Raw genomic sequence first — 21,846 nt, forward strand, 5'->3', positions numbered from 1 at the left:
TTCAAGCAATTCTCCCACCTCAGACTTCCGAGTAGCTGGGATTACAGGCACGCACCACCATGCCTAGTTAATTTTTTTGTATTTTTAGTAGTGACAGGGTTTCACCATATTGGCCAGGCTGGTTTCAAACTCCTGACCTCAGGTGATCTGCCCACCTCAGCCTCCCAAAGTGCTGGAATGACAGGCAGAAGCCACCACACCCGGCCATGAAACTTGTTCTTGATAGCATGTTATCTAATAGTGTCCCAGTAATATCCTTTTTTGGTGGTTGATTTTAGATTGAGCCAGGATACAGTCAAATATGAAGCATTGTACTTGGTGGTCATACTCTTTGGTCTCTTTCATTCAGTCTAGCACAGTTCCCAGCTTTTACTTGTCTTTCATAGTAGATATTTTTTAAGAGTCTAGGCCAGTTATTTTGTAAATGTCCCATAACTGAGATTGTTAATTGCTTACTCATGATCACACTTAAATACTGTTGACAAGAACAAGAACATGGAACAGACAGGCACGGTGGCTCACACCTGTAATCCCAGCACTTTGGGAGGCTGAGGCAGGCGGATCACTTGAGGTCAGGAGTATACACACACACACACCCCCCTGAGACTGGGTAATTTATAAAGAAAAGAAGTTTAATTGGCTCACAGTTCTACAGGCTATACAGGAGGCATAGTGGCTTTTGCTTCTAGTGAGGCCTTAGGAAACACAATCATGGCTGAACAGGAAGCAGGCATGTCTTCCGTGGCCAGAGCAGAAGAGTGAGGAGGTGCTACATACACACTTTAAACCACCAGACCTCACAATAACTCATTATCACTAGAACAGCACCAAGGGGATGGTGCCAAACCATTCATGAGAAATCACCCCCGCCAGGCCCTACCTCCAACATTAGGGATTACAATTTGGGATTGTCTAGTTGTTTATTCATGATCATACTCATGTTAAATACTACTGGCTAGAACATGGAATAGATGAAGATGTCTGATTGTTTCCCCAGTATTTTCATTTTTTGACCGCTTTTTATGTGATCATAAAAAATGACACCGATCCAAACCATATCACCTTAATGTAAAACTTAAGGACCCTAGAGAACTGAGAACAAAGGGCCTCCTGGAAGTGGAGTTACTGCAGGCACTCACATAGCCTTCGACTTGTATCCCTGTAGCTAGTCAACAAGTCTTTGCCAAGACTCTACCTACCTACCAAAATTAGACTTCTTAAAAAAGGAATAAAAAGCAGTTCAGAGCACCCAGCTGACTTTTTCCCTCTTGCAGAACACTTAAGGAGTTCCGTGATCGACCGAAAGGACTTAATAATCAAAAGGATTAAGCCCAAACCCCAGCAAGGAGATGACATCACAGTGGTGGACGTAGAGAAGCAGATTGAGGCCTTCCGCAGCCGCCTGATCCAGATGCTGGGGGAGCCTCTTGTCCCTCAACTCCAAGACAAAGTGCACTTGTTGAAGCTCCTGCTCTTCTATGCTGCGGACTTGAACCCTGACGCAGAGCCCTCTCAAAAGGGCTGGAGCAGCTCCTGAGGGCCTGCCAAGCACCGAATGCCAAGAATACCTCCTGAACTCTTATCTCCAACTACTTAAAAGCTCCAAAAGTAGGAAAAGTGGCTAAAATCTTACAAGACCAAACCTATATTATTTAATCAGTAGGCTGTAATTTCTAACTCTAGTATAAATATCTTTTTTTTAATAATCCTATCCTAGCCTATTCTCAAATATGGCTTAAATATACAAGGTATATATATTTTTTAATAAATTATTTATCTATACTTTTTTTGAAACAGGTTAATACTGTGTGCACCACGTTTAACATTTTCATTCAAGATGTGGAAAAATCCCTCTGCTGAAGCCACTCTATACACCAATATTATGTCATTCAAGGTACCGACGACCTGTTTCAGGAGAGACGTTCATTTTTCCCTAATGAAATGCAAGCATTCTATGTTAGACCTATTCTATTGCCTATTAATTTGACTTTGTAATAAATAGAGGGTAGAAACAAAAGGATCAAGTGTGTTACAAAACATTTGATGTTAAAAGGAGACAATAAAAAGGCAATGGTTTTTCAAAATACCAAGTTCACTGTGACTCTGGGTAGGCAGAGTGGAATCACCATTGTTAAAAGGACAAAAAAATAGCCACATTTGAGAAAGTAGTAAAGATTTTTACTGTCAAAACAAGAAATCATAATAGAAGACACAAATAAATTAATTGTTCTCATAATTTTAGACTCCAGGGCCTCTCTATGGAAAGGCCAGCTTCTTATACAGACCAGGTACTATCCCAAACAAAAAACAGGTACTTGAGACAGTGTTCAAGACAACAACTGAACTTGTACACAGTGAGGAGAAATAAAAAGGTGGCTTCCCTATTTCCCTCCCTCAGTAAGGTTATGTGTTGCATAAAGGGATGAGGCTCATTTTGGTGAAAAATGCTTTCATACAGAAAATTTTGAATTCATTCACCTCCCCACACAGGCATTCCAGGCCCTGACCTGAACAAGGAAATCAAAATAAGGTAACACCATTGGCTTCACATGAACCTCAAGACTATAACTGTACCTACCATCTCCTTTACTTTTTTTAAAATTTAATGTCCATTTACCTATACCAAATCAGTAGACTGAATTTTCTCTCTTAGGAAGTTTTTAACCAAATTAGAGCTAAATTAATCTCACTTTAAAGTGCAAGAAAGGCTCTGCTAGAGTAGTGTTTGTTCTGTGGCATAGAAAGAGGAGCATGCCTCCCCCAGCACTGGCCTAAGAGGCCCCACAAGAAGAACTGGCTGCAGGACAGTGATCCATTAGGTCTACCAAAAAGCAGGGGGACGCAGTGTTCAGCCTAGAAAGAGGGGTCCCTGCCGAATCTGGCTTTTACCTGTACCCAGGTCCCAAACAAATCTTGGGTCCCCTAACTGATAAGGCTGGAGCACAGCACCAGCCATCAACAGGGCCAAAGTCGTCTCAGGGAGTCAATGAGCACCTCTAAGCCATGATTTGTCAGTGCTCACGTGGATAGTGGTAAAGGAATCGAGAAGTCTGGGTTTTGGAACAGCACAAACATTCTTTACCCAGTAAGCAGTGATCAATGTTCTTACCTAGGGCAAATGATGAAAAAATAGGTAATGAGGTCCCCATGCACCAGTGCTGAGAATATTTAGTCTAACTTTAAAGCAGTACAAAATGACTTCTTCTACACAACAAGGGCCAACTTTGTACTAATGTTTCTCAAAAACCAATTACATCTCCAGCTCTAGCCTCAATTTAACGGGTTCTTTACTTTATTTATTTATTTGACAGAGTCTCGTTCTGTCGTCCAGGCTGGAGTGTAATAGCATGATCTCAGCTCACTACAACCTCCGCCTCCCGGGTTCAGGCAATTCTCCTGCCTCAGCCTCGCAAGTAGCTGGGACTACAGGCGCCCACCACCACGCCCAGCTAATTTTTGTATTTTTAGTAGAGACGTGGTTTCACCATGTTGGCCAGGCTGGTCTTGAACTCCTGACCTCAAGTGATCCACCCACCTTGGCCTCCCAAAGTGCTGGGATAACAGGCATGAGCTACCATGCCCAGCTGATTAAGTTTTTAAATATACCTTTCCTATGTCAATGCCAAGGTAAAAGGGGAGTGGGGTGCAAGAAACCTTCTTTACCAGAATCCCTGGAAAGAAAGGGCTCTAGAAGCCAGTGGGTGTGAGCACATTCAAGTCACGGGGTTTGAGGTTATGGGCCCGTGGTGGTGGTTTCTTTCCTTCCACCACTGGGATGTCCATCTTGGGCGGCTTCAAGGCTGCTGGCTCTTCAGCCATTTGGTTGGTTTGAGCACGGATCAGTTCCAATGGAGAGGGCTTCTGGGCTCCTCGGTAGGCCTGGGTGGCAAAACTTCCTACAAAAGTGAACCAGAGCGTGAATGATTTCAAAACCAGTAGGCAGCTCCCGATATACAATATGGTAAGATGCCTGCCATGCCGCTCTGTTTTTTGAAGGCACTGCCTTACCAGAGTCATACTTTTGAAGGGATCTCGGTCCAAAGAGGCTCCACTTGTCTGACAAGTTTCTGTCCTTATCCCCACTTCCAGAGTCCATGGTGCTGGGATTTGGGCCAGGTAAGGCTGTGGAAGAACCAGAAGTGAACCAGCCCCTGGAAGAAAAAAAAAAAAAACATACCCTAAAATACCTCTTCCTTCACCCCTAGAAATGTCTCACACCAAAAGAACAGGAACTGAACTATCCCTTCTCCCTCCGAAACCACAGGCTTAAATAATACAACCTCGCCTGCCACACTAGCTTTCCTGAAGCACACGGGAACTCGGAAGCGTCACAGGAAGGGCTCACCTGGGCCTCTGCTTAGGTGAAGAATGTGGACTGGTGCTTGGGGTGGACTGGGCTGATGCAGGCTGCCTCTCTTCTTTTGTTATCTCTCCACTCTGTAGCTTTAGTTTCTGCTCAGATGGGTAAGAAGAGAGACTTTTTAAAAATGAAAGCAAATGCAAACAGCTAAGCCTAGGCATAAACAATTGGGTTTGCGTTCTAACTTTAAGCACAAGACATCTACAGGTGGAATGATTTCGAGTGATCTAACAGGTAGTCCTTTGTTTTTGCCAAAGGACATGGAACTCCATCTCCTCAAAAAATGTGTTCATTCTACACTGTATTGTGAACATCCCTGTACTTAAAGCTTTACACTACAACTTTTACTTTCAGAAAAGTGAAGTAATTGCCCCCACATTCCCCCAAGTCAGTAAAATGGAAGAGCCAGAACTCAAGCTGCCAGCCTTCTTGGCCTTTTAAGCAGGGCTTAAGCTCTTGTCTCGCTGCTGCTCCTACCACGTACAAAGCCCTGCCATTCTCAGTCTCTCCAAGCCAAGACTCAGGCATGTGGGTCTCTTCAGCTAAATGCTTCCTCTGAGGAGCCTGCTCCATTCTCTCCTCCTCCTCTCCCACAGTCAGCCACTCTGGGTTCCCTCAGCACCGTTAGCATTCCTCTAACTGACTCGCAGTCTAGCGGGGAGAGACAGGTCTAATCTCAGCTCTTCTAGAGCAAGGTTCCCATGCTGTCTCCTCCCTCCGGGCCTGCCATGCCACTGCTTAGCCCAAGCTGTGCTCCAAACAATGATCACGTTTGAATTTTCTCAAACATTCAACAGATCCATTCATGTAAGTTGACAATCTGTTACAAGATGTAAGTTACAGCTAATATTTCAGCCATCCTCATGTTCTACTCCTATGGGAAAGACACAGAAAATGAGTCAACCAAAGTCAGTCCTACCGTTATGTAAGGTGAATTGCTCAAATAGAATTCTCACTGACCTATACTGGAAAGTTCTCAGTTAAGTGTCAAAGGCTGATGGTACCCCTCTCTGGAAGCATCGGCCTTGTTTGAAAGCTTAAACTGGCCACCAGCCCAAACCTGATTTCCTATAGCAGTTTTTAAACCTAGCCTGCAAAAGAATCATCTGGAATGCTCATTACAAAATGCAAACAGGGCCGGGTGCAGTGGTTCACACATGTAATATCAGCACTTTGGGAGGCCGGGGCAGGTGGATCACATGAGGTCAGGAGTTCAAGACCAGCCTGGCCAACATGGTGAAACCCCGTCTCTACTAAAAATCAGCCAGGCATGGTGGTGCATGCCTGTAATCCTAGCTATTTGGGAGGCTGAGGTGGGAGGATCACTTGAACCCAGGAGGTAGAGGTTGCAGTGAGCCGAGAGCGCAACACTGTACTTCAGCCCGGGTGACTGCAAACAGGCCACAGTGTTTTATATCCCCACCCACAGGCCACCAGACCCAGGTTATTTCTCCTTATATATAATGTATACTATGATCCTTTCCGGCCTCTTGTGCTCTCCTCACCTTGCCCTCATCATACCCTGTTCAGAACTCTTCAAGCTTGGAACAAGCCTGGATTCTGACCCACCTTTGCCTACAGAAGCCAGTCCAAGTTTCTTAACTGTAATTGCGTCTCTTCACAATCTGCCCCTTCAGGAGCTAGATTTCCAGGCTGCTTTGGAAGGAGGAGGAAGCAGCCAACAGGAAGTAAGGCATCAGGAGACCTGGGTTTGGGTACTATGACTGGCTGAATAGATGGCCTCGAACCTCAATCTCCTCATTGACAAAATATGGAGAAGAGCATCTGCCCCAAAAGGTGATTGTGAGGATGAAATGAATGCAAGGGCTTCACAAATCAAAATGCTATCCAGTATGAAGTGGTCTCCTCTGAAAGAAAGTCATTTGAAACTATTCATTCAAATACTTGGCTGTCACTAAATTAACCCTTACTAAAATTCTTCACTTATAGAAAAGAAATAGCAAAAACATTCCAATTCCACATTGGATTTTCACTTGTTAAAATTAAATGCAGAGCATGATGTTCCTTTCCAGTTAAACTATTACCTCTGTTGAGGCTGCCTAGTTCTCCCCAAGATACTTCACATTTGCTTTATGGTTCATCAAGTACTCGTATATATATGTAAGCTGAGGCTCTCACTCGATCCTGCTAACCAGAAGTAGCAAAACAGACACACCCACTGTATAGGTGGATAAGCAAAACTACGAGGCTAAGAGCTCGGGAGCGAGACTAACTCCACAGTCCTCAACTAACTGAGCTGGTAACTTCGAAACCACAGCCACATTTCAAGCCATGAACACTGAAGGTTTTGTTTTTTGAAAGTTCCCAAGAGCTTACGTGGAGTGCTTCGGCCACTCGAAGGTACTTGGTCTCCTCGGTGGTGAGGCCCTTGTGAGGTGTGTAGCCAGCATCTCTCAGCCCTGCCTGTCGCTCAAAATGCTGAATGCTTTCCTGGGTCTGTTCTGGGAACAGAGGAGATGACAGTCATGCCCATTGCCCTCTCCCGTCACAAAACAGGGAGGACAACATGGATATCTACTGTTCTCCCCAGAAGCAAGAGACCACACTGACCATCCAAAGAAGAGGAGACTTTCCCCAGAGAGGTACTGTAGCACTAATTCTGACCGCACACAAAGGCTGTCTAGCCAGAAAGAAGCCTTCCCTCACACCAAGCTGAAGGTTATTCCTAAAGGGACAACTGAAGAACCCTGAGCTCAGTGCTCCCACCCTCCTCTTAGTTGTACACGGTGACATTTTCTTTGTATTTAGAAATGCAACATGGGGCTGGACGCCGTAGCTGACGCCTGTAATCCTAGCACTTTGGGAGGTTGAGGCAGGAGGATCACCTAAGGTCAGGAGTTCGAGACCAGCCTGGCCAACATAGAGAAACCCTGTCTCTACTAAAAATACAAAATTAGCTGGGCGTGATGGCGCATGCCTGTAATCCCAGCTACTTGGGAGGCTGAGGCAGAAGAATTGCTCAAACCCAGGAGGCAGAGGTTGCGGTGAGCCGAGACCACGCCATTGCACTATAGCCTGGGCGACAAGAGCAAAACTACGTCTCAAAAAACAAAAAAATACAAAAATCAGCCGGGCATGGTGGCGGGCGGGTGCCTGCAATCCCAGCTACTTGGGAAGCTGAGACATGAGAATCGCTTGAACTTGGGAGGTGGAAGTTGCAATGAGCCAAGATCGTGCCACTGCACTCCAGCCTGGGCAACAGACTCTGTCTCAAGAGAAAAAAAAGAAAAAAAGAAATGCAGCATGAGGAAGGCGGCTGATAGCCCGACACAGTAAAAATTCTCCAAATATAAAACTTTCGGCCGGGCGCGGTGGCTCAAGCCTGTAATCCCAGCACTTTGGGAGGCCGAGGCGGGTGGATCACGAGGTCAGGAGATCGAGACTATCCTGGCTAACATGGTGAAACCCCGTCTCTACTAAAAATACAAAAAACTAGCCGGGCGTGGTGGCGGGCGCCTGTAGTCTCAGCTACTTGGGAGACTGAGGCGGGAGAATGGCGTGAACCCGGGAGGCGGAGCTTGCAGTGAGCCGAGATCACGCCACTGCACTCCAGCCTGGGAGACACAGCGAGACTCCGTCTCAAAAATAAATAAATAAATAAATAAATAAAACTTTCTAAGAGATTCACCACCCTTGTCACCTACACAAAAAATTTTGCCAAAGAGAAACTGGCCACATTCAGGCTAGATAGCACCAAGGTACCATCCAGATCCAAACCAGATAGCCTGCCTTGAGCTAGCCAAAGTCTACTGATTCCATGTTTCTCCTGTGTGAAATGCCCCATCCCAGTGCCTGGAACAGCAGACATAACTCCACTCAACATTCCTTCAGTCTGACCTGATTATCTCATAATCAAAAAGTTAGTTCTGCTGTGGAATGAATAACGGCTGACTTTCTGCTTAATCTGTACATAAACCACATAATACACTCTCACATACAGGAATGTGGCAGCTGTGAACCAGAAGACTAGATACCAGATGCCTTTTATGATGACTTCGTCATTCCTCTTCTAAGGAGGTATTTCCATCAGAAATAGAAGAAAAAAAAAAAACTTAAATGCATAAAGATGTTCTTCAGACTTACCAGGTAGTCACTTGAAAATCTAAAAACAAGGGATTTAACGCGTGACAATATACCAATACCAGGATTTTTTTTTTTTTAATAGAGACAGGATCCCACTATGTTGCTCAGGCTGATTCTCAAACTCCTGGTCTCAAGCATTTCTCCTGCCTCAGCCTCCCAAAGTGCTGGGATTACAACCATGAGCCACCGCACCCAACTAATACCAGAATTAAATGCAGCTTTCCTGCCCGCTACCCTCCCCCACAATGGAGTCTTGCTCTGTTGCCCAGAGCTGGAGTGCAATGGTGCTATCTCAGCTCACTGCAACCTCACCTCCCAGGTTCAAGCAATTCTCCTGCCTCACCCTCCCGAGTAGCTGGGATTACAGGTGTGCACCACCACGCCCGGCTAGTTTTTGTATTTTTAGTAGAGACGGGGTTTCACCATGTTGGCCAGGCTGGTCTCATACTCCTGACTTCGTGATCCGCCCGCTTCTGCCTCCCAAGGTGCTGGAATTACAGGTGTGAGCCACCACGCCCAGCCTTAAATGCAGCTTTTTAAAACTTAAGACTATAGCAACATCAAAAGTTCATGGAAGTGTTAATTGAAAAAAACCAGAATGGTATATTTACTATACCTGGAGTTATATAAAAATATGCATGTATGTGGAAATGAGTAAGCCAAATAAATATGAGTGACATTCACATACTGGAGTGTCATAATGTTCTGTACTGTTAGTAAACTATATATATATATTTTTGAGACAGAGTCTCACTCGTTGCCCAGGCTGGAGTACAGCGGCATGATATCAGCTCACTGCAACCTCTGCCTCCCAGGTTCAAGCAATTATCTTGCCTCAGCCTCCCGAGTAGCTAGGATTATAGATACACGCTACCACACTCAACAATTTTTGTATTTTTAGTAAAGTTGGGGTTTCACCATGTTGGCCAGGCTGGTCTTGAACTCCTTACCTCAAGTGATCAACCCACCTCTGCCTCCCAAAGTGCTGGGATTACAGACCTGAGCCACTACGCCCGGTGGGTAAATTATTTTCATTAAAGAAGTTACATTGTGCTAGCCGGGCGCGGTGGCTCACGCCTGTAATCCCAGCACTTTGGGAGGCCAAGGCAGGTGGATCACGAGGTCAGGAGACGGAGATCATCCCAGCTAACACAGTGAAATCCCGTCTCTACTAAAAATACAAAAAAATTAGCCGGGCGTGGTTGCGGGTGCCTGTAGTCCCAGCTACTCGGGAGGCTGAGGCAGGAGAATGGCGTGAACCCAGGAAGCAGAGCTTGCAGTGAGCCAAGATCACGCCACTGCACTCTAGCCTGGGTGACAGGGCAAGACTCCGTCTCAAAAAAAAAAAAAGTTGTCTCAACTCTTCCCCACCCCTATGGCACTCTACTCTGATGGTGAAGAGTGCTTACTTTTGCTAAAAAAAACAATGAATAAGTTTTGTAACACTGCTAGAACACATTCTCAAGCTTGTAATATAAAAGTAGTGTTGTTGATTCAACAGATGTGAATAAGAGAAAATCAAAGTATATAGGCCAGGTGCGGTGGCTCACACCTGTAATCCCAGCACTTTGGGAGGCCTAGGCGGGTGGATCACAAGGTCAGGAGATCAAGACCATCCTGCCCAACAGAGTGAAACCCCATCTCCACTAAAAATACAGAAATTAGCCAGGCATGGTGGCACGCGCCTGTAGTCCCAGCTACTCGGGAGGCTGAGGCGGGAGAATTGCTTGAACCCAGGAGGCGAAGGTTGTAGTTAGCTGAGACCACACCATTGCACTCCAGCCTAGGTGAGAGTGAGACTCTGTCTCAAAAAAAAAAAAGAAACCAAAGTAAGAGTTATGAGTTTGGACTTTGGGTTCTTGGTGAATTCACTAGGAAATGCCCAGGACAAATGGATGCCCTCCTGGAGAAGATAAACAAGGGCTTATGCCTTCAAAAATGAGCCAACCAAGGAGAACCTCTATGTACCTTACCCTGGTAGGGGCACAGCTGCTGACAAGCAGAGCCATGTATCTAATTGTTAACTTCCCACAGCAACCCGTACAGCCCTCCAGAATGAAGTTTAGTTAGCTTGTTATAAGGTTAAGAAAAAATCCAAGTTCTCATATCAGGGTTCATTAGGATGACCAATCATACATTCTTAAGACTAAAGACACTTGGACCTGGTCGTCTTCCTGGTAGACCAACTTTGAGCTGTTTAATTACCAAAAAAAAAAAAAACTGGGGCAAGTGGGAAATGCCTGGATGTTTGGCCTTCTCCAGCAGAGCTTGAAACAGTGACAGCAGCAGCTGCCAGCCACTGAGCACTGGGCCGTCTCATCCTCACCTCAGCCTGCCAGTGACACTCCCCATTTTAGAGTGGGGCGGTCTCCGCAGTTAAGTAGCCTGCCCAAGGCCACAGTGACAGATCTGGGAAAATGAGATTGTATCAACAAAGCAGCAGGAATGCACCTAAATCAGACTAAGATGCTTAACATTTGGCAAATCTTCCACCTAATAAATGGAGCTTCAATACTGACATGATTCAGCCAACCTAACAAACTGACATTTGTTGGGACAAGGTCAGGCGGGCATGTTGCAGAATCATCTCCAGTCCGCTTGTAGGAAGCCTCAGCTCTTCCCCGCCCCTATGGCACTCTACTCTGAGGGTGAAGAGTGCTTACTTGTGATCAGAGAATTCATGATGACATGGGTAGCTTTAGCCTTCACCACTGGGACCTTGTCCACACTGTCAATGGCCGATGACAGGGTCATGGCAGAGGAGGGTAGATTGGCCTCTCCTTCCTCCACCTGTTCAAGAGAGGTACAGTACAGAAGCACTTAGGCAGGGCAGGGGAGACACACACCTAAACTTACTCCTTTAGGGAGGAAGTTACTGAAATAACATTAATCTGGTAAGTGAGGAAATCGTTGAAGGGAAGAGTTGGTCATCTCCACCCAGCTAGATAGGTATTATCCAAAGTGACAACAAAAACAGACATTATGTGAATAGTTTACATTTATAAAGGTGGGAAAGTCAGAATTTGAAAGTCTGAGGTCTACTACCTTCCTAGACTATGACCTTCCAGTATACTATAGTACTATGCCCTAAGAATGCAGAAGAAATGCTTATTATGAAGCACTGGCCACATCCCAGCACTGTGCTAGATCTTAATTGATGAGAGCACTAGGTAAGTGGTTCTCACCCTGGGCCAGGCATTAAAACAGACTGCCGCGCTCCACCTCAGTTTGATTCAGTAGGTCCCGGGTGGTCCGGGGTGGAGTTTAAGAATTTGTTTCTAATAAATTCCCAGGTGATACTGCTGCTGCTGGCCCCAAGACCACACCTTGAGGACCACTGCTCCCAAGGTTCAAGTAATGGTCTTTTGAAACAAAAAAATCTACTTAGCTCCTCATTTTCAACATGCAAGAGCTGGGAGCCTCCACCTTCTGCAATCGAAACACCTGATACCTTACTCAGGCCTAGCAGGGAGGAGAGAACAAGACTTACTCTTTATTCTGTGCCTGTCTGGAAGAACTGAGAAGAAAATAAGATGGTTGAAAAAAAGGGGGGGACAGATAAAAAGTACTGAAAAATGTTGTATCCTTACTACAAAACGGAATTTATACCTTTAAGCTGTGACCTTGAGTAAAACTTGAACCTATGTTTCCTTACTGGGAAGATGGTTGATTCCTAACATGGGGAGAGTTAGGGCAAATGAAAGATCGCATGTGATGAGTCAGGCGGAGCTCTCCTTTGGCACAGCTGTTCCAAGTTGTCAGCTGTTCCAGCTGAGGCCCCGCAGAAACCTGGAAGCCGGCTCATTCCTTGCCTTGTGGAGCCATCAGCAGGGTGTGTGGCCTGGGAAGCGCCACCAGAAGCCCCGCTCACCTCCTGCTCTGGACCCTCAAGCCCACTGCTCTGACGTCACAGGCAAGCTGCAGCAGGCCTTTTCTCCTTGCACTTTTGCTACCTGTTACGTGGCATACTCTCTCCTCAACAGCTGACTGGCTCATATTTCAGTAGATAATTGATACAGGGAATATCCCCCAGAGCTGTGGGGGTACTTTCTTAGAAAGGAGCTTTCTGCCCTCAGAGTGTACTGGAGGTGGGGGGAGAAAACACTCCTTAGAAAGAAACAAATATGGCTCTGCAAAGAGAAAGTTAAGCAGGGAGCCTGCGTTCACAGTACCAGCTACACAGCTAATACAGAATGTGCCAAGCCTTTACATCCCTTTACTCAATCCCCACAGCACCTCTATGACATAAGGTATTCCCAGCTCTCAGAGGGAGACACTGGGGCTCAGGGTAAGTTGTGTGGCCCAAGGTCTTGCTAGGACAGACCACCTGGGACTCACACCCCGGTCTATTTCAGGGGACCTTTACCGTGTACTGCCTGTCGGGCCCTGAGCTATCATATGGCTCAAAGTTCAGAGAAACTGTAACTACAGGTTAGACAGCCTTATGTGAACTTGGTGGACTTACGTTATTCAGGCAACAGTCTAGCCTTTCTGTATTCTTGGTGGCTGGAGAGTCAGAGGGGAGAGGGTCCCTGAGGTCGGGAAACAGAGGCTCCAATAATACGAACCTACAAAACTAGACTGCACGAAAGAGTGTGAGGTGTGTGGCCGGGCGCGGTGGCTCAAGCCTGTAATCCCAGCACTTTGGGAGGCCGAGACGGGCGGATCAGGAGGTCAGGAGATCGAGACCATCCTGGCTAACACGATGAAACCCCGTCTCTACTAAAAAATACAAAAAACTAGCCGGGCGAGGTGGCGGGCGCCTGTAGTCCCAGCTACTCGGGAGGCTGAGGCAGGAGAATGGCGGGAACCCGGGAGGCGGAGCTTGCAGTGAGCTGAGATCCGGCCACAGCACTCCAGCCTGGGCGACAGAGCGAGACTCCGTCTCAATAAAAATAAAAAAAAAAAAAAATAAGAGTGTGAGGTGTGTTCGGAGCGGCCTTAGGAAGGAGGCAGTTCTTACAGAGGACGGCCATGGGCAAAGGCAGCTGAGGCTGGAAGAACAGCATGAGGAGAGGTACAGCATGTGTTCAAGAAAGGGCCAATTTTTTTCCCCAATCACAAAATGAGCATTTTTTGGGAATCTATGCCAGGCCCTCGGCTGGATTCTGCAGGTAACAGTACAAACCTAGACATGGCCCCTGTCCTCAGGAAGCTAATGGAGGGTAGGAAAGCAATGCAGGAATGACGATGGGGACCATGGTACCGTGGGGAGCTCAGAGGGAGGGGTGATGGCCTTATCAGGAGGACGGAGATGTCAGGCAAACTGTCACAGAAGAGACTTTTGAGCTAAGACTTAAAGGGCAAATGGAGTGGGAGAAGGGGTGAGAGGACAGGATGAGGATGGTAAACATCCTAAACAATCAGGGCAGTGTGAGCCAAACACTGACAGGCAGAAAATACGCTGGTAAGTGCGAGAATTTTAGGTAACTTGCGTGGTTCAAGCACTGGGTAGGGGAGCTGGGGAGATGCAGGCAAGACTTAGATCACATGGAACGTGGATCATGCTGAGCTTGGATTTAGCTCTGTGGGGAATGTGGAAGAGTCTCAGGAGCAGACAAGGCCATTCGAGTTTTGAATTAAAAAGAAAAAAACAGAGGGGGATTTAGAAAACCATCTATTGGGTACACTGTACACTGTTCGGGTGACGGGCACACAAAAAGCCCAGACTTCACCACTATACAATTCATCCATGTGAACAAAACCTCGGGTCACCCTAAAGCTACTGAATTTTTTTTTTTTAACACAATAAATAAAATCTTAAAGAAGAAAAGACAACTGTAACTGAGGCACAGAAAACACGTACAGGGAGTGGTTGCTGCCCAACTCCGTGGGCACAGGGAGCCGCTGAAGGCTCCTGGAGCAGAGGAAGGACAAACGGGTTGCGTATGCCAGAAGCGGCCAGCAGGGTCAGATACCTTAGCGAGGTGCTGATACTTGCGCTCTGGAATCACTGGCTTCCAAGGGACGCTGCCCATGTCCGATGGAGGAGGAGTCATGGGCGCAGGGTCCTCGAGGGTATCGTCATAGCTGAGTGCCCGGCGGTATATCCCGATGGGCAGGGACATGTTGCCTAGAGGCCCACTAGCCTCGAGAGCTAAGAACAGAGACACCTGTCAAGACAGGTACAGCAACTGGACATACTAGTAGCTTTGAATTAATCTGCAGGAAGGAAAGCTCTGAAATACTCTTGTTCTTGGACAGAGCAAAATAGCTTGTTCTGGAGTAGCTAACCCCGTTCAGGAAAGGCAGTGGTACCAAGCCCTTCCTCTATGCCTGACACTGTGGGTGGTCCGCTTAACCCACTCAGCCGTCCTAATCCTTTTTTTTTATTTGTTTAGAGACACAGTCTACGTTGCCCAGGCTGGAGTGCAGCGGCACCATCACGGCTCACTGCAGGCTCAACCTCCTGGCTCAAGTGCCTCAGCCCAGTGAGTAGTTGGGATTATAGGCATATGCCACCACGTTAATTTTCATGCATTAGGAAACCTGAAGTTCCATTTAAATGTACTTGACCACAACTTCCAAGTACAGTTTGGAATCAAAACCCAAACCTATCTGATTTCAAACCTGTGTCCTTTACGCCACAGAAGCCACCCGCCTACTGCAATACTAAAGCTCTCAATTCATGCAAGACTGAGGATATGAAATGACTGAGGATACGAAGTTCTCATTCCCATTTCATAGATGAGGAAACTAAGGCCTAGGGGTAAAGTGATCTTCCCAAGTTCATTCAGAAAATGGCTCTCTGGGGCTCAGCCAAGGTCTGTGGATCCTCTACCTTCCTTTCCTCACCAAAGAAAACAGCACTGCAAGAAATGTTGTCTGGCATCACCTGTAGTTGCAAATGTTCTGTATGATTTATTCCAACAGCAGAGTCACTTTCCATCACAGAAATGATTGACAACCACTCTCGCAAACCACCACCAGCTGATCCCGCCATTCCTGTCCACTGGAACTGACGCCCAGCATGTCCGGTTGTGATGCGGGCACTCTCGGCTGTGCCAGACCAGGGAGCCAAGTTCACTGTGTTTCGTTTGCTAACCCTTGCGTATCAGAACTCATGTCCAGACCCTACCTGAGAGGCGACATGTTCCTGTTGCTAAAATCATACAATCACATTCTCTAAGACATCAACCTGCCTGGCAGTAAGTCCAAAACCAAAAAAGATTTCATTTAAATGGCAAGGGGACCAAGCAGCTCTCACTATTATTCCTATTGCTATTGGTAATAATTAACAAAACCATAGAAATAAAAAGAGGATTAGAGGTTGCCAGGGAGTGGGTGGGGGGCAGTGACGATGTGACTGCTAATGGTATGAGGTTTTCTTTGGAGGTTATGAAAACGTACTGCAATATGGCCGGGCGCGGTGGCTCACGCCTGTAATCCCAGCACTTTGGGAGGCTGATGTGGGTGGATCACCTGAGGTCAGGCGTTCCAGCCTGGCCAACATGGCGAAACCCCATCTCTACTCAAAATACAAAAATTAGCCAGGCGTGGTGGTACGTGCCTGTAGTCCCAGCTACTTGGGAAGCTGAGGCAGGAGAATTGCTTGAACCCGGGAGGCGGAGGTTGCAGGGAGCCAAGATGGTGCCACTGCACTCCAGCCTAGGCAACAGAGTGAGATTCCATCTCAAAAAGAAAGAAAATGTACTGCAACTAGATAGTAGTTTTGTTTGCACAACCCTGTGAATATACTAAAAATCACAACATTGTTCACTTTCGGTGGGTGAATTTTATGGTATGTGCATTACATCTCAAACACACACACAAGCGAATAATAATTACTAAGTCTTCCTCCTTGCTAGACAATTACATCCCTCATCTTACCTAATCCTCATTAAACAGATACTCTTCCCATTTTCCAATTTCCCATTTTCACAATCAACTTGCCCAATATCACCTAGCTTGAAAGAGCGCGCCGGGAACTGGAACACAGACCTGAGCCAGTGCACACACTCTGCATGCAACACACTACAAAGCATTCACCGAACGGGCACAACCCTACGGCTCACGATGGCTACATGGAATGTACGGTAATCACAGCAACAATGAAAGACAAACTAAAACAGAGCTGATGATGTTAAAACTAGAGATGGATCTATATTGGGGAATGCAGGAGACTTCTGTTAATCCACCTAGTTGGGAAGCAATTTCGAAAACATCTTAAAGATTCCCACTGAACAGCCATCCTAAAACCAATCAAGTCAGCTAATATTTACTAGAAAATATGTTCGTATACAGACAGACCAAATGCATTCTGGGCAGTAAATACATATTTATCACTGATTTTTAACTCCTATTTTTACGTATTTTGTTTAATCTTCACAATCCTGAGAGATAGGAACCATCATCTTTCTTCGTCATCATAATTTACCAAGAATCAGAAATTAAGCGATTCAGATTTAATTAAAAATCACTTTCCTTTCTCATGAAACAATTCAAGTAGTCATCAATGGTGTCAGTAACCCAGAAATTGACTCATTAAGGGTTGCTGTGAGCATTTTCATGATTAGGTTCAATCTGCCATTTAAGCAGGCTGGTGCCTTTTTACCAAGACTTCCATCCCACCTCCCCACCACCCCCAAAAAGGTGAGTTTAATCACTTTGGTACATACTACAAGAAGGTGAGTTTAATCACTTCGGTACCTACTACAAGAACTGCACAACTTATTCTGAATTCTTATTTGATAACTAGGAAAGTAACAAACTTGTCATAATACCCTTAACTGAAGTGACTATTCTCTTTAAGTTAAAGTTTCATACTATGGCTGAGCAACTAATAAAATATTTAAATGATGCCAATCTAAGGCCGGGCACGGTGGCTCACACCTGTAATCCCAGCACTTTGGAAGGCCAAGGCGGAAGGATCACCTGAGGTCAGGAGTTTGAGACCAGCCTGGCCAACATGGAGAAACCATGTCTCTATTAAAAATACAAAAAATTAGCCAGGCGCAGTGGCAGGCACCTGTAATCCCAGCTACTCGAGGCTGAGGCAGGAGAATCACTTGATCCTGGGAGGCAGAGGTCGCCGTGAGCTGAGATCATGCCGCTGCATTCCAGCCTGGGCAGAGTGAGACTCCATCTCGAAAGTAAAACTGGCCGGGCGCGGTGGCTCACACCTGTAATCCCAACACTTTGGGAGGCCGAGGCGGGCAGATCACAAGGTCAGGAGATCAAGACCAGCCTGGCCAATATAGTGAAACCCCATCACAAAAATTAGCTGGGTGTGGTGGTGTGTGCCTGTAATCCCAGTTATTGGGGAGGCTGAGGCAGGAGAATGGCTTGAACCCAGGAGGTGGAGGTTTGCAGTGAGCTGCGATTGTGCCACTGCACTCCAGCCTGGGCAACAGAGCAAGACTCCATCTCAAAAAAATAAAATAAAATAAGCCAATCTATTAAGTCTAAATACTCGCCTGGTGGCAGAGATTAACCATTAACATAGTTCAGATAAAATGGTTTCTATCTCGCTTAAAACATTAATAAGGGCAAAACATGATTTTACCAAGAAGAATTAAGTTTACCAGGCACTTCTGGTTGTCTTGAAGCCATTGAAAGACTGGGATCCAGGTGCTTTTTCTATATAGAATTCCGAGCTGAGTCCCTGCCACCTAATAAAATAACAAAGGGCATTTTCTTATGGTGAACACCAAAGAGCAGCACCAATGCTGTTCTTCTGACAGGCACACAGAATTTTATGGCTTGTTTACAAGGTTGAAACACACACACACAAGAGCCAGTGGGTGACAAACATGCCAATGAAAAAAGAAGGATAAAGTCAAAGGTCTCACCACACCTGTGGCTGATCTTAACACCGGTGAGATGACAGAGCTAAGACGCCATACATGGTAAAGTCACCTTACCACAGTGAAATGATGTGACGACTAAGCTGACAGACAGATGTTAATGAGGAACATGGTCCAGCTGCTGCAAATTAGCAAAGCTTCCCAGGAAGCGTCCATCCAGAGGTTCTAATAACAACAAACAGCCAGCATTGGAACAGCCCGTCAGAGTCTGGCAAACACTTGTTTATTCCCCACAACAACCCTGCAAGGGCTATTACACTCATTTCATTATCTTAACTCACAGCAAGTGGCCAGATACTACAGTAGGGAAATTCGCTCTTTACTGCTAACACCATAAACTATTTATAGCGTTTATCTTGTCTTTTAATCCTTGCAGCAAGATGGCAAAGCAGATATTATTTATCCCAATTTTTTTTTTTAAACGTAGTCTCACTCTGTCGCCCAGGCTGGAATGCAGTGGAGCGAGCTCGGCTCACTAAAAGCTCCGCCTCCCGGGTTCACGCCATTCTCCTGCCTCAGCCTCTCAAGTAGCTGGGACTACAGGCGCCCGCCACCACGCTCGGCTAATTTTTTGTATTTTTAGTAGAGACAGAGTTTCACCGCATTAGCCAAGATGGTCTTGATCTCCTGACCTCGTGATCCGCCCACCTAGGCCTCCCAAAGTGCTGGGATTACAGGCGTGAGCCACCGCGCCCGGCTCCCCCCTTTTTTTTAAGCTATCTCTTACAGAAAAGATATCCTAAATTTAAAGAGAAGGAAACTGGACGGGTGCGATGGCTCACGCCTGTAATCCCAGCATTTTTGGGAGACTCAGGCGGGCAGATCACTTAAGGTCAGGAGTTCGAGACTAGCCTGGCCAACATGGTGAAACCCTCTCTATTGAAAATACAAAAATTGCCGGGCGCGGTGGCTCAAGCCTGTAATCCCAGCACTTTGGGAGGCCGAGACGGGCGGATCACGAGGTCAGGAGTTCGAGACCATCCTGGCTAACACGGTGAAACCCCGTCTCTACTAAAAAATACAAAAAACTAGCCGGGCGAGGTGGCGGGCGCCTGTAGTCCCGGCTACTCGGGAGGCTGAGGCAGGAGAATGGCGTAAAAACCCGGGAGGCAGAGCTTGCAGTGAGCTGAGATCCGGCCACTGCACTCCAGCCTGGGCGACACAGCGAGACTCCGTCTCAAAAAAAAAAAAAAAAGAAAAAGAAAATACAAAAATTAGCTGGGCATGGTGGCGGGCGCCTGTAATCCCAGCTACTCGGGAGACTGAGGCAGGAGAATAGCTTGAACCCGGGAGGCGGAGGTTGCAGTGGGCCGAGATCCAGGCACTGCACTCCAGCCTGGGCGACGGAGTGAGACTCAGTACCAAAAATAAAAATTAAAAAAATTAAAAATTTTTAAAAATAATAATAAAGAGAAGGAAACTAAAAATCAGAGGAGTTAATTTGTCCAAGGTCATAGATAAGTGGTCCATGTGCAAGGTAGGTAGTTTCATGCTGTTTACAGGGGAGTTAAAGCGAGGGCCTGAGAAAGTTACTGTTTTTCAGCTTGCTATACCGTCCCTCTATCCCGATAGGGCTGAGAGAGAGCAAACCAGTTATTGATAGTTCGTCACTAACGAGCGTCGCAAAGGCCGAGTTCAGCCATCCTCTCAGTCCAGGGAGCATTCCCGCCCCAGACACACATCCCCTTCCCCTTTCCCTATGCCCCCACCCCCCAGCTCACCGTCCCTCTGCCTCTCCGTCACAATATACAATACGGTGCCGCCACGACATGAAAGGCCGGCTGCTTCACCCACCCCTCCATGCTAAGATTAGGGCCGGGACCCTAGCCGAAGGCAGGGTCTGAGGAGAAGAGGCTGAGGACAAGTCGTGGGGGCTCTGGCTGGGCTGGTCCCACGAAGCGGAGGGGAAGCCCGTACGGGAGCTGCAGGGCATCCCCGGAGGGAGCCCCATCAAGGAGACCCCAGAAAGGGGAGCCAGGGAGACAGGCGACCCAGCCAAGCTCGGAGCCGGGATGAAAGGTTAAGGGGTGAGGGGAGAGGCTTGGAGGGGCCCCCAGATCGGGCCTCGCCGGAAGCGCCCCTCCTGATCGGCAGAGAACGCAGCCCCAAGGGAGGGCCCAGCCCGCCATCTGTTCACCTGTTATCCTGCTGCCGCGGGACTGCCTGCGGCCCGGAGTCCGGCACTAAAAAGGTTCTGAGGGTCCACGTCTCCCGAGATGCTGTGGCGTAGTCTGGACCCAAGCCATGGTGAGAGCGGCAGCGATTTCCAACGTCCCCAGGACCCACCAGGCAGCACTACCTACCCGGCGGGCAGGCAGCCCTGCTGATAAAGCCTCCGGAGACCGCGGGATCTCGCGCGAGACTTGGCCCAGAGGCGCACAGGGCATACTGGGAGTTGTAGTCCACGATCGCGAGTCCCCACCCTACGCTGCCCAGCTGGCTGTGGAGCCGCAACTCCGAGTGTGGAATCCGCCAGCCCCGAGAGGAGACGCCACACTTCACCACCACTTCCTCAGCGCGTGTGCTGTGCCTGGGTCCGTGACAAGCTAAGGGAAGCCGCTGGTGGCATAGTAAAATGACACCCACAAGCCCAAGCCCTCAAGGCTCATAAAGGGCTGCCAAGTGCGAGTACTTGTCATCCTGTTTTTCCCACTTCACGGAGGTGAAGCTGAGACTGGGAGAGATGAGAAGTCACTTCGGTTAATAAGCGGTGCAGTGAGCACGGACTGTCTCCCAAAACAGCGGGGTTAGGCAGGGTTCATACTAGCAGCTGAACCAAAAAGGGGAACCGACCTCACCTGCCTCCTCTAGGGAAGGCGATCCTAACATGATTTCCCTTTTACATTAAGGAAAGTGAGGCTTAGAGGCGCCAGCTGAGGTGTCAGTCACATCCTGAAGGAAGACTTCTCTTATCCCACAAGGGTTCACCAAGAAGACGAAGCAACGAAGTTAAGGCAGAAGCTGCAAAAATCCATCCCCGTTTCTACCCCAGTCCAAAGCTTGCCATCAAAACTCATCTCAGGAGGCCTATGATTGGTGGTGTGGCGTGAATGCCACATTTAGATTTTAGCATTTGAGGCTTCCAGCCATACTGGCAGAACTGAGAGGCCTTGCTCATGCAACTTTAAACTTAAGCACTCTTTCCAGACCAGGGTGCTTGAGTGCACTAAGAATTAAAGTCTTTGATGAATTATATAATTAGCTTATGAACAGCACAATTACATTGCAGTATAATTGTGTGTGTGTGTGTGTGTGTGTGTTAAAGGTGTTCCTTTGTTAGTTTGGAGCTTTTAAAATATGCCATATTTTTTAACCTCTGTGGAAGCAAAGCTGGCACCTTCCACCACAGGAAGGGATGTATATCACCTCTCAGTCAGAAAAGGAAGAAATAGCACTTTGCACCCTTATATACATCATAAGGTGGGATCATCTCATTTATTTCTTAGCCACAAATACATGAAAACTTAAGACTTTCCTGGAAGTTACTATTTGATTAAAACAATTTTATCTGGCTGGGCACGGTGATTCACACCTGTAATCCCAACACTTTCAGAGGCTGAGGTGTTGGAGACCAGC

General features: G+C 47.0%; 2 protein-coding genes across 22 annotated transcripts in view; one reads left to right on the forward strand and one right to left on the reverse strand.

Moving 5' to 3' along the window:
* SIMC1 (SUMO interacting motifs containing 1) overlaps positions 1-2,084 on the forward strand; it is a 91,147-nt gene extending 89,063 nt beyond the window's left edge. For 5 of the 15 annotated variants that reach the window (XR_012414372.1, XR_012414375.1, XR_278489.5 and 2 more), the window contains 2 exons: positions 1,275-1,659; positions 1,798-2,084. Coding sequence is in view for 5 of the 15 variants with exons in the window: in XM_073994751.1 (XP_073850852.1) it covers positions 1,275-1,537 (263 nt within the window). In the remaining 10 variants the exon portion in view is untranslated. Of the gene's footprint in view, positions 1-1,274 lie in introns of all 15 variants that reach the window. The other 10 variants (XR_012414371.1, XM_073994751.1, XM_005558578.5 and 7 more) reach the window with 3 other exon arrangements.
* On the reverse strand, positions 2,021-20,604 carry KIAA1191 (KIAA1191 ortholog). Of its 7 annotated transcripts, none has more exons than XM_005558581.5 (9): positions 20,408-20,604; positions 18,328-18,435; positions 17,989-18,075; positions 14,383-14,561; positions 11,128-11,254; positions 6,698-6,822; positions 4,346-4,452; positions 4,009-4,151; positions 2,021-3,896 (listed from the first exon to the last, which is right to left on the reverse strand). In XM_005558581.5, the coding sequence occupies exons 3-9, from the start codon at positions 18,014-18,016 to the stop codon at positions 3,688-3,690; spliced, it is 918 nt and encodes a 305-aa protein (XP_005558638.1). In that variant the 5' UTR covers positions 18,017-18,075; positions 18,328-18,435; positions 20,408-20,604; the 3' UTR covers positions 2,021-3,687. The 7 variants fall into 7 exon arrangements, with proteins under 7 accessions (XP_005558638.1, XP_015307755.1, XP_045250467.1 ...); XM_015452269.4 differs by having other exon boundaries at positions 17,970-18,075; XM_045394532.3 differs by lacking the exon at positions 18,328-18,435.
* Positions 20,605-21,846: the final 1,242 nt, after the last annotated feature.

The sequence above is a fragment of the Macaca fascicularis genome, chromosome 6, assembly GCF_037993035.2.
Source record: "Macaca fascicularis isolate 582-1 chromosome 6, T2T-MFA8v1.1".
Classification (NCBI taxonomy): Eukaryota; Metazoa; Chordata; class Mammalia; order Primates; family Cercopithecidae; genus Macaca; species Macaca fascicularis.